This window comes from Microcaecilia unicolor, chromosome 8 (assembly GCF_901765095.1).
Source record: "Microcaecilia unicolor chromosome 8, aMicUni1.1, whole genome shotgun sequence".
NCBI classification, from domain to species: Eukaryota; Metazoa; Chordata; class Amphibia; order Gymnophiona; family Siphonopidae; genus Microcaecilia; species Microcaecilia unicolor.
This window is the reverse complement of record NC_044038.1, coordinates 12,309,006-12,321,853: the sequence shown is the minus strand read 5'-3', so window position 1 is coordinate 12,321,853 and position 12,848 is coordinate 12,309,006. Positions and strand designations below refer to the sequence as shown.

At 42.3% G+C, this 12,848-nt stretch overlaps 1 protein-coding gene across 4 annotated transcripts in view; it reads right to left on the bottom strand.

Moving 5' to 3' along the window:
• LOC115476971 (actin, cytoplasmic 1-like) overlaps window positions 1-12,848 on the bottom strand; it is a 57,768-nt gene that overhangs the window by 20,867 nt on the left and 24,053 nt on the right. For 3 of the 4 annotated variants that reach the window (XM_030213579.1, XM_030213578.1, XM_030213576.1), the window contains exon 6: window positions 11,934-12,141. The exons of the other annotated variant lie outside the window; for it this stretch is intronic. In XM_030213579.1, coding sequence (XP_030069439.1) covers window positions 11,998-12,141 — 144 coding nt within the window. In that variant the 3' untranslated portion in view covers window positions 11,934-11,997. Of the gene's footprint in view, window positions 1-11,933; window positions 12,142-12,848 lie in introns of those variants that run through there. 4 annotated transcript variants of the gene reach the window in all.

Sequence of the window (12,848 nt, the reverse complement as noted above, 5' to 3'; positions counted from 1 at the left end):
TCTCTACTTGCTGCCAAACATGAAGCCAGTTATCAGGCTTTCAGTTTTATTTTCTATTTAAAAACATGAAGACATGGATAAAGACTGAATCATGTATCCCTGTAATGAGACATTTCAGTGCACATTCTTAATTGTGTAACATAACTGACTCTATTCAAAGTTTAAAGTCCTACTAGCGGGCCATAAAGATATGAATATCCGGAATCTATGAGTATTCCCTTTTTAGTCCTGATTAAAAAGGTCTTTAAATTCCCCATTTCCACCACTGGAGGTCAAAATGGGTTTGTGCCACTCTCCGCCTAAACATGACGGCAGCGCAAGCCCTTGTTCCAATCACCGAGCTTATTACCATATAAGGCAATGTTCGAGCAGGTATGGAAGAACTATGGGTGTGGCATATTGATAGATTGAACTATGTCCCCTAGAAGGCATTTACGGATTTCTCCAAACACATAACCATGTTCCCCATCTTTTAATATTGGCTGGTTGTGATAAAGATATAAGACACCATACAGGTGAGCAGCAGGGCAGATTGATGAACAAACTGGAGGCTGGTCATAGTGAAGGAAATGATTCCAGTTGTGTTTCTGCCCGAATCACAGGGAAGGTCTTTACTCATTGTCTTGTCCTTAGTTATTAGCAACCAGAAAAGGCAGTAGAACCAATTAATTGTTCCCATATATAAAGTCAACAACAACCTGGTACTTGCTTGAAGAATACAATTCTACTATCAAGGACTTGCAAGTATTTCACTCTCAGATCAATTAGTTAAATGGGGGAGGAAAAGACTTCAGATGCTTGGCAACCACATACACCCCTCTTATTGTGGATACCTCGCTGCTCAGAGTTTACCTTTGAAAATTAGGTTTTTTTCGGATGTAAACTACTGGTGAGCGTCGTCATGAGTCAAAAAGCCTCTCCATAAGTGCCTCATTTAATTTTTAGATTTTAGATTTTTTTGAAAAGATTTTCTATAGTGTCTATGGATTATTCACTTATCTAATACTATATGAGAGATACAAAAAGGCACTTATCTGGTATGTGGCTCAAATTACTGGGTACGCTCCACAGCGAGCCCCTGGCTCGTGATCCCATATATAAAGACAATATATCGGCATACGAGAGACTCTATCTTTTCTTTGCAGGATCCCCAAACTATAGAATTTGCTACCACAGCAACTTCGCCTTGCCCAGTTCAAAACTGACTTCAAGACGTTTCTTTTTACCGACGAGGGGCGTAGCCAGACACCCAATTTTGGGTGGGCCTGGGCCCAAGATGGGTGGGCAGAAGAACTCTGTCTTGTCCCACAAGTAATTTGGTCTCTCTCTCTCTCTCTTGCCTGCATGCCATATGGTCTCTCAAACATCCCCCTCCCCCGCATACCTTTTAAATAGTAGATTTTCACTGGCAACGAGCAGCAACTAATACACAGTGCTCATGTTGGGCCCACAGCCTTCCCTCTGATGCAACTTCCTGTTTCTGCATAAGCAGGAATACATCAGAGGGAAGGCTGCAGGGCCGGTGCCAACAGTATTTATTTATTATTATTATTATTATTATTTATTGCATTTGTATCCCACATTCCCCCACCTATTTGCAGGCTCAATGTGGCTTACATAGATTTGAAACATTGTCATTACAGGATATCAGATACAATTATTAATGCGTAATGATTAGGAGAGGTAAGAGAAGAAGGGAGAGAGTGATTAGGGTAGTTATAGAAGGTAGGCAATCTTAATTGACGGGGTTAGTAGTGTATCAGTCGCTGCTTGTAGCAGGCAAAGATCTGCTATTTAAAAGGGCCCACGCTTGGCAACGCCACTGTTACCGACGCTTTTTGCTGATTGAGATGGTCAGTCTCAAGACTTCTGGAAGGCACAGGCACATACCCTTTTGTGTGTACCCATCCCGTTTCCTAGTTTTATTGTAGTTCTTCCTCCTTCCCTCACCACTTGTCTAATGTCGAGCACAAATTGTTAGTACGCTTTATTAGAATGGAACCTCCGGGAGGTGGGATAGAAAGTCCTCAATAAATTTGAAACTTAAACCTGAAGCATCATTTTGGTACAGAGAACCTAATTAGCCAAACTCCACTCAGCCCCCAAAGCTCTCTAGTTGGTGATGTTGTATGGAACAAAAAGTCAGTTGGTCCGTGACCACAGTGACCCACTCCTTTCCACAGAAATCAGATATTTTCCAGTGGGCCAGTCCACAACTCAAGTAGTATGCTATTGCCATTTGAATATTGTTATTTGAATATTTTTACTGCTGTAATTGTCTATTGCTTGTATTTGATTTATTCTTACTGTACACCGCCTTGAGTGAATTATTTCTAAAAGGCGGTAAAGCCTAATAGTGATGAATATTGTGCCTGAACCTTAATTGACCACATCACCATGTATTTGTTTATTTTATTTTAGTTACATTTGTACCCTGTGCTTTCCCACTCATGGCAGGCTCAATGCGGCTTACATATACAGGTACTTATTTGTACCTGGGGCAAAGGAGGGTTAAGTGACTTGCCCAGAGTCACAAGGAGCTGCCTGTGCCTGAAGTGGGAATCAAACTCAGTTCCTCAGGACCAGAGTCCACCACCCTAACCAGTAGGCCACTCCTCTACTCTACTGGACTTGGCGAACACCTTTGTGGTACTATGTAAGCCACATTGAGCCTGCAAATAGGTGGGAAAATGTGGGATACAAATGTGACAAATAAATAAATAAATATTCTCCTGGAAGCAGGTGATTTTATCCAGAATGACCTGAATTTGTACGATCTGAACTATAAATTCTTAGACTAAAACATTTATTTCTGGATTTCTTGTTTCTCGATTGAAATGATACACCTGGAATATTTTCAGATTTGCTTCAGTTTAGTTTCGATAAGAGCTTCTATGAGCCCCACTGGGTTTGGTGAAATAAACTCTCTGCAATGTTAGCTCTTGGGTGTCATTTCTAACCTGCAACTTTATTCTGTCTCCTTCAACCTAATAGAACTCCTGTGCCTTTCTCACCCGTCCCCCAGTTTCTTCACATATAAAACTACAGGACAATTAGAAAACATTTTGAGATTATAAGCACACGATCTAAATAATTCCAGGGAATAAAAATATCTTTGCTTACCTTTCACCACTGAGCGTTTAAACTTTCAAAAGGCACCCTGAGGTGACGAGTGATATCTGTTGAGGGAAGCTGAAAGAGGGTGGCAGATTTGCAGGCTCCCTTTTATTCAGCAAATTAAGCCTTGTGGAGATAATAAAAATATAGACCTTTGCTCTTTTGGTGAAAAATCATGGTGTCCTTCCCCCTTTCCCTTATCTGATTTCTTTTACTGCTGTATTCTGCTGATTTGAAGAATGGTTTTTTTATCTGATGTACTGCATTCGACCAAAAGAAAAAGAAAAAGATTTCTTTGATTAATCTGGGAATTTAATAGTTTAGGCACACCCGTGAAGTTATTCCTTTAGGATTTATTTCTTTATTGCATTTGTATCCCACATTTTCCCACCTATTTGTCTTTCTGCATTCAGCTTGATTTGCATGAAAACAAATTTGCAGCTGTGACAGAGCCAGTGCAACAGTCGTGAGCACCCTAGGCCAGTCTTCAGCCTTATAAACCCCCTCCTTCATTAACTTTCATGCCCCTCCCCTCCATCCTGATAATTAAACTCAATCAGGATCATCACATAAACCTCCACTGAAAATTCCTCTTAGTGTGTGCTGATGGTTCTTTGACTTTGTGTGACTGAGTTGGACCTTCTGATTTGTTTAGACTGCAGGCTTCTCTTTGCTGCCCCCTTGCTGCAGGTTAAAGAACATGTTGATGGTTTTTTTGAGTTTGTGTGACTGTAGGACCTACTGATTTGTTTAGACCGCAGCTTTCTTTGGAACCCCCAAGATGATTCTGCTTTAAACGCTCACCTGGAGTGGAGGAGTAGCCTAGTGGTTAGTGCAGTGGACTAATTGGAATTTGATCCTGTGGAACTGGGTTCAATTCCCATTGAAGCTCCTTGTGACTCTGGGCAAGTCACTTAACTCTCCATAACCACTTTGTATTAAAAAAAACCAAAAAACGCAGAAAGGTGGCATATTAAGTCCTATTTCCCTTGCCTAATGGTTGGGTCAGCCCTGAGCCCTAACCTTATAAATTGTAGATAGACTCCAGTGTAGTTTAGTCTTAAGGTTAAACTCAGCCTTAACACTTTTGTAACCAAAAGGTCACAAGGTTCAGCAAATGATATGAGATACATTTAATGTGTAGTTGATCCAGCTGTGGTAATGGAAACTATTGGTGCTCAGTCTCGATACACACATACGTATTACTATGAAGGACATGTACCTCTTGTAATGGAGTTGCCAGAAAGTTCCATCTCCTCATAGAGAAGGTGAGTCAGGTTTTTGTCTATTTCTTACATGAAACTGTCATCTGGCTTTTCTTAGTCTGCACATATAGGACTAGATTCTATATGTCATGCCTAAAAAATTGGCACCGAAATGAAAAATGCCTAAGCATATGCTATAAAGAACACCTAAATTTAGGCGTAGGTTAGAATAAGCCTACATTTCTGCAGAGTTTAAAGAATACACCAAGCGCCCATCCGCATCACTAAATTTAGTCGTGGGCTTGGTGTAAATGCCGATGCCTAAATTAGGCACAGACCAGGTGTATTCTAACACAACGCGCATAGATTTTAGAAATGCCCATGGCCACGCCCCCTTTTCAACTATGCAACTTAGAATTTACGTGCATCACATTATAGAATACGCTTAGACAGCTCTGCGCATACATTCCAATTAATGCCAATTAGTGCTGATAATTACTTAAGTGGCAATTATTAGCACTAATTGGCTTTTTAACTAATTAAAGTTGCATGTGCAAATCCAGAATATGACTGGATTTGCACGCACAACTTAAGTCACGCTATATAGAATCCAGGGGATAGCCCTTAATTCTACAAATAGGGCAGAAAATTGCACGCGCAATTTACTTGCTTAACAAGTCAATTAGCACCAAGGAGTGGGTGCTATCAATTACTGGCACTAATTGGAATTTGCGCACACATCTTTATAGTAACTATTCTATAAACACGTGCGAGTAAATTTTTCTGCATTGATCTGAAAAGGAGGCATGGCCATGGGTGTTTCTAGGATTTGCGCACAATGTTATGGAATTCAAGGGATCCGGTACCTAATTTCAGCACAGGGATTTACACCAGAGTTCAGGCGGCGCTATGCGCTATTCTATAAATGGTTCCGAAGTTGAGCACTGTTTATAGAATAGCACTTAGGGGTCCTTTTACAATGCCACAGTAGAGTGGTCTCTGGTAGTGTAGGCGCATCTTTCAGGCACATGCTGGGCAATTTTTTACCGCAATCTTTTAATGGGCCAGAAAATGGGCCTGCACTAATATTAAAACTAGGGTGCGTCTATTTATGGCCTGAGCCCTTACCGCCACCCATTGACCTATCAGTAAGGGCTCACGCACTACCCACGTGATGCCCATGCACCAATGGGGGTGTGCTGCCAGTTACCTCTGGTCAATGCATGCAAATAGATCTCATGCATATTCATTGGGGAAATCCTGAAAACTCAACTGGGTTGCAGCCCTCAAGGACAAATGGTACCCACCTCTGCTCTAGGGCCTTGCCCTTACACCAGACAGCAAAGCTCTTCCACTTGAAACCATATGACCTCCTGGTGGAATCACTCTTTGAAGCAAGGAATAGCTGAAAATCATCCTCCACTAAGTTCAAGTCTACCTCTAACTTGTCAACATCAAGCCGTATTTCAATCCCCTTCCTCAGAAAGATCTGCTTAGATTGTGAGCCTACTAGGGGACAAAGGAAATACCTGCATATAGTAAATGTGAGGGGATGCAAGAGGGATCCCTGGTTTTGAGTTATGGGGTCAGAAAGCACTCTTCTCAGCCAGTTGGAGGCTACCTCCAGAAGAAGAAGGAACCAGATCTGCCCCAGCCAGTATAGTGCAATGATTATCATGGTTTCCCGGTACTGCTTGAGTTTCAGGAATGCTTTTGCTACAAGAGGTGCTGGGTGAGGGACTTCGGTATGCTTATCCTCCAATCATAAAGGCATCCGAGGCCAGTTTGCGATGAGATCCCAGTCTGGAACAGAACTGAGCGATATTTTTGTTGGAGTGATGAAGAGCTCTATCAAGGGGGTGCCCCACTCTCGGCAGGGCTTCCAGGCAATGCCCGTGTTCAGAGACCACTTGTGTGGCTGCATGACCAAAGCATCCCCTGGGAGATGGCCCATTACCACATTCTGACCACTTCTTGACATAAGAGGTACAAACCAGTACCTCCCTGCTTGTTGACGTAATATATTGCTACTTGGCTGTCTTTTTGTATTGAGATAATTTTGTTCACCAGTCAATCTCTGAAAGACTTTAGATCTATGTTCCAAATTGATCTTAGCTCTAGGCAATTAATTTGAAGTGACTCACTTGAGTAGATCACTGGCCTTGAGTGTGGAGCCCATCCCAGGTTGGACATGTCATCAAGGTTGTGTGAGATGGGGGGATTTGAAATGGACATCCCTCATGCTGTAAATTAACCACAACAGCAATTGCTTGAGTGTATGCAAGTGATGACATCCTGGACATTCCCCTTGGCCACACAAGGGAGGTTTTGTGGAAGGTGTACCTTGGAAGGGGCACCAGCTGACCAAGTTATGAGCTACCACACCTGTAGCGAATGTGAACAGGTACTAACTAGGTCATACAATATATCTGCTATGAAAGCTACTCCTCAATCCAGAACGGCCACATCTGGCAACAGGGATGCCACTGGATCAAATGTATTTATTTATTTCCTGCATTTATATCCCACATTTTCCCACCTATTTGCAGGCTCAATGTGGCTTACAATATAATACAACAATCATAGTAATGGGATGAGGAAAGGTAGATTGACCTGGACCACATAACTGCCACAGACATGTTCCTCTACCCTCAAATGTCAAGAAGATGAACAAGCGCTTAAGAAGCAATTCATTCTTATGGTTGTGGGCTTCCTTAAGGGTGTATTGCTCTCTACTGCAATAGTGGTCCTAGCAGCTACCTTAAAAGATTACTCATTTCTCCAAGTCATCCCAAAGGATTAAAAACTTGTTCCATCTCAGTCTCACCCCCTTGAGAAGCAGATCTGGAACCTCCCACTCTGGCAGCCACCTCTTCAGAGCCTTGTGGAATTAAGCCTCTAGAGGCATCTTCAGGCTCTCTAACATAGGATCCTTCTCCGAACACGACTGCTATCACCAAAGAAATTACAAGGACCAATACCTGGGCTATGAGGAAGAACTGATAAAATAAGTGCATTACAGGGATAGAGTCCTAATCAGTGGCCTACCTAGACAAGCACCCCCCCAGAGGGGAAGCTATTCATGGAAAAATCTTCCCCACCCCAAACATCCTCAACTAAAGAGTACAAGGGAAACCCTGGAAAGACAAGCAGCTTGAGCCACCTTCAAGGCCAGACCACTTTGTCTGGAGATGAGATACCTGCAGACCCATGCTTTTGTTCCCTGCTGGTCATTACCTTAGATATAGAGTACCTGCCTTCCTAAGACAGAGAAGCCAACAGCTGGTGCCCACGAACAGGGCACCCAATGACCCCAATTTCAGCAAAGTGAGAGGCTCCCAAACAGGAGAAACCAACTTACCTAAAGAGCATGTGCACAAAATACATCTAGGGACAAAATGACCAACGTCCTCACTAAACCTCAGCCATGGCAGTAACAGAGACTTCCTAGAGTGTGCTCCTATGCCTAAGAAAGCCCTTGGAATGTCTTGAAAATTCACCATGCAAGATAGCATCCTTATTGTACAGAGAACAAATGGCACCAACAGCTAGGCTTGAGTGTTGGGATATGCAAGGCCAGCTGGGCAGCCTACCAACCTCTGCAACCTCAGAGATATAGCTCTACCTCAGTCCCAAAGAAGAAGAACTGCTCGTGCGCCGGGTCTAACTACAACAGGTCCACCACTTACCTGACCAAGGCTGGGCACAACTGCTATGCCTCAATTTGCCCTTCTACCCTTTTTTTTTTTTTTTTTTTTAAGTGTATTCTGTCAGGAAGGGACTACACCAGGCCCCAGCACTTCTTCAGAGCATCCCTGACCCCCATTGCTGAAGAGGGGATCAGGATACCTACTGTTGCTGCACAACATCAACACAGAGCAGAGACCTTTAGGTCAAGCCTTAGGACTAGAGAGGAACCAACAGCATTCTTCTACCGCAACCAGAGGTCTGACTGTGGCTCAACATCTTAGCAGGGAGACCCCTTGCAAGATTTCAACCTTAAGAGCCAAGGGTCATGGCCTAAAGCTTGGTGAATTTAGCCCAAAAGCTTTAAAAAAAAAAAAAAAAACCTACACCAGGGGCCACCTCACCATCTGCTGGAGGCAGAGAAATACTGAAATGGTCCTGGTTGCACCACTTTTACGTATTTGTGATTGTAATTGTCAAGTCACTACATCTAGCTGCTGATTGAGAAGGGGGGTGGGGGGGGGGGTTGTTACGGGACATAACCCATAGGTTTGGACTGGTGTGAATTAAGTACTCTTTAATGAAGCCACATTCATCCCAGCTAACCTACTGAACAGGCTCTAGCAGTGTTCAAGGCTGCAGGTGCCCCAAACACTCAGGGTCAGTCATTGGCTCTGGCAGGAAAAGTCCTACTACAGGATAGGAGATTAAACTGGAAAAATTGTTAAAAAGACAGTGTATGCAATAGAGATATCAAGACTGTATCTGAATCAGTGCTCCTAGAGGTCTTTGTAAATTAAAGGGGAATTAGGGAAAGAAGCACAATTGTGTATGATCTGGTTTAAAAAATAAAATAAAATAAAAACTGAAAAGGCAGAGTAGAGATATGCTAGAACTCGCAGAAGCAGGGGAATAAAATATATAGTTAGGCTTCAGTTGGTGTGACACTTCAGCTGAAAAGCTAAGGAATACGACATACATTTATGCAATTAAAAGTAGAGGCCCCACCCTAATGGTCAGCCTCGAAGTTAAACCAGGAAGCAATACCTCCTCATTAAAGACGCACGTGTCCTTATAGAAGGTACAGGTCAGCTTGAATATGAATAGAGTAGACCGCCCCCAAGCCGACATGTATGGCAAAGGAGTTATCAGTGCTTAACACAGCTCCCCGACAGGGAGATATAAATTGTGAGAGGCGCAAGGGAGGTGCCACTAAGTAGTTGCAGTCACAGGAGGGGGGGGGGGGGGGAAGGGAGGGGGAATAACAAGAAAAACAAGAGAACAGACAGGAATGGCTGGATGTGCATGGAAAGAAGCATATTGCGAAGGTAACTTATTACACCAGCATTGAGGATATAGCCCAGATAGGTCTGGGGTGTTACGGACTGTTAAAATGACAGTGAGGTGCTTAAGAGTTCACATTCAATATTTTGTGTTACACACGTTATGTATTGTTGTGGAAATGTATTTGGAAATTCAGTTGATGTACGCTTCATATTGGTAGTGGGCCAATGAGCGGAAAAGTGGTTGTCTGATGGAAGTCTGTTACTCTTATTAATAAAAATAAAAAAAAAAAGGTACAAGATTGCCTTAATTTCAATCTGACCTGTGTTTTTGAGTTTAGCTCTCAGAGTAATCCAGGTCTATTGTTCAAAGCAAATATATGCTCTCTGTACCAGTGACATGTGGGAAGATGTGAATTTCCAAGTTAAAGCATTTAAAATTAGGATCTTTCCTTATGAGAAATTGAAAAGGGAAGGCTAAGCCAACTGAGTGGCAAAACAGTTAAAGGAATACTGGCTGAAGTACTAACAAAATAACTGAAAAATTACCAAAATCAAAATAAATACATGCAACTGTCAAGACCCAGAGCAGCTTAAAAGTGTTGTAATCACACTGTTGAAAAGTGAGGATCTGCTGCTTCCTACTCATGACTTTAATGTCTTATGTAGCATGAGTTACAACTAGAGGAAACTTGCGATTATCTGGAGACATGTTTTATAGCCAACAAAAAGTTGGTTAATGAAAGGCAGAGGCTGAAGTGACATATAAGGGAAGGGGAATGGGACTTGATATACCACCTTCTGTGGCTACATTCAAAGCAGTTTACATACTATATACAAGTACTTTTTTTGTACTTGGAGCACTGGAGAGAGTCAAGTGACTGGCCCAGACTCACAAGGAGCTGCGGTGGGAATTGAACCCAGCTCCCCAGGATCAAAGTCTGCTGCACTAACCACTAGGCTACTCGTCCACTGGTGAAGGTGTATAGTGATTGGTACAGAGGTCAACACCTGGAGGGTTTTAGTGACCGAATAGGGCAGACTGGGGTGTCCAATATGAGCTTTATCATCTACTAGCTGTACGATATTAGTTTTTCCTCTATGAATGATCTTTAGCTTTCTCTATCCTGTCAAAATTGGTAAGCCTTTCAAATTACAATATAAAAATCAATTTACAGGAAACTGCTTTGTTACAATCAAACCCAATAAACCATAACCATCAACTGTCCCAACAACCACTGTTAAATGTTGGACATGCACTTGCTAGTAGAAATTTATCATGTAACATCTCTAGTTCAGGCTGAACACTGGAAGACAGTGTTTTAATTTTTGAACTTCTAACCACCAGTCATCAGGTCTTTTACTCAGGTATTCCTATGTTTGTGAAGTACCTTTACATTACTCCAGTATGTGCCTTCTGTTCACACCAACATGCCATCTCTGTTCCTTCTTAGTGTAAGGAACAACTAGACAGCACCAACTCTTACTTTAACCATTGTTCCCTTACCCTTTGGGATCATCTACCTCTCAGAGAGGAAGCTTCCCTTAATATTTAAATCATATTTAAGTTTTTTTTACAAAAGAGTTTCTAAACGTGACCTAGATATGTAGTTTCAATGCTGATTTCCAAGACCTGTGGCTGGGATTGATCTAGATATACAGCTGGTGTTAAATAATTTCCCTCTGTTACGTCAGTCATTTTGGATTATATAAATTTTGAATCCTTTACAAAGCCTAAGACAGATCTAGGAATTTCAGAGTCTAGACTTACTAGATCTGACATATCTTGTCCGAGTGGCTATTTACATAAACCACTTTTTCTACTGCAGACTCTAATTTGATATACTTCTTAAAACTAAACAATTGTTCAATGTAGGCCAGCAGGCTAAGCTCATGTCCTTTCCTTTGGAAAGGAGCTTAAGTCAGACTACAAGTAACACTACCTTACACATAGGGATGCAGGTGAGAATAAGCATAAAAACTGAAGCCTCAGTAAGGTGGTTTTAAAAAAGCAAAAGTGTTAATGCAGAGACAAGCTTGTATGATCTGTAGACTGCCCCTATCGGACCAACCGTTCACTTGTCTATTAGATTGTAAGCTCCTTTGAGCAGGGACCATCCTTCTTTGTTAATTTGTACAGCGCTGCGTAACCCTAGTAGCGCTCTAGAAATGTTAAGTAGTAGTAGTAGTATTACATATAGCAGTGATTTAACCAGAGCTGAGATTGTGATGTCACAATGCCTCATTCCACCAATGCCTAAGAGCCAACCTCATCAGTGATGTCACAATGGCTCGACTGTCCTATACTTGGCCCACTTCCCCCCTTAGTGTGAAGAGTTTCAGTCTCTGGTATCCAGAGCTGAGATTGTGATGTCATAATGCCTCATTCCACCAATGCCTAAGAGCCAACCTCATCAGTGATGTCACAATGGCTTGATTGTCCTATATTTGTCTCACTCTTATCTATTAGATTGTAAGCTCTTTGAGCAGGGACTGTCTCTCTTTGTTAGATTGTGCAGCGCTGCGTAACCCTAGTAGCGCTCTAGAAATGTTAAGTAGTAGTAGTAGTACACTTTGGATTATGACATTCAAATTTAAAAACTTTTTTTTTTTATTCAGCCTGAAAGAAGAGCAAAGTCACTCAAGTCAAGTCTTCTCATTTATTAAAGAAGTGTTGGCTTACTCTGAAGTATTATGGCATTTAATTAGAAACATTTGCGGTGGACAATGGAGGGTCCAGACTCATCGTACTCCTGTTTGCTGATCCACATCTGCTGGAAGGTGGACAGGGAGGCCAGGATGGAGCCTCCAATCCAGACGGAGTATTTGCGCTCTGGTGGGGCAACAATCTGCAGGAAAAAAAAAAGTGAAAATAAAAGAAATGAGCATGCACCAAACTTGTCAGCAGATTAGCTTTATTCCATAAGTACCTTGGTGGGCCAGGCTGTAGTCCAACATTATAATGCAAGCCACTTGCTGCTACAAACACTATAAATACGCAGATGCAGATTGATGTCATCACCAATTTCAGCAATAATAAACTAATCCTTGAATGCCCAACCTGTTTTTTATTGCTTGGCATGTAAATGCAAAGATACACTTAAACTCAGTTGCGTCTGACACAGGAATTACCACCAATAACAGCAGACTAGTAGCTCTAAAAGTTGCACTTGCCCTAAAGCAGGACTACCTTTGACAGCACCACCACACTTAGAGTGTCTTACCATTTAGCTCAGCAAGAAGCGCTAAAAAGTCAAGTCACCTCTTTCTTAGGAGTGACAGACCCACAAGGGACCGGATTTTGCTTCCTGGATCAAGTTCTTGTTGCCTCACGTAACAACCCTAGGAAGAACCCTAGGGGGGCAGCTGATGGAGGCCCATGTGCAGAGACCCATTGTGGGGCCTAATTTGCCCCATTTGGGGTGGGGGGGGCCCCAACTATTTTCTCAGTAATGCTGCTCTAACTGCAAAGGTATTGGTGGAAACGCTTGGAGAAGCACCACTTTAAAAATGCTACTACTACTACTTGACATTTCTAGAGCGCTACTAGGGTTAC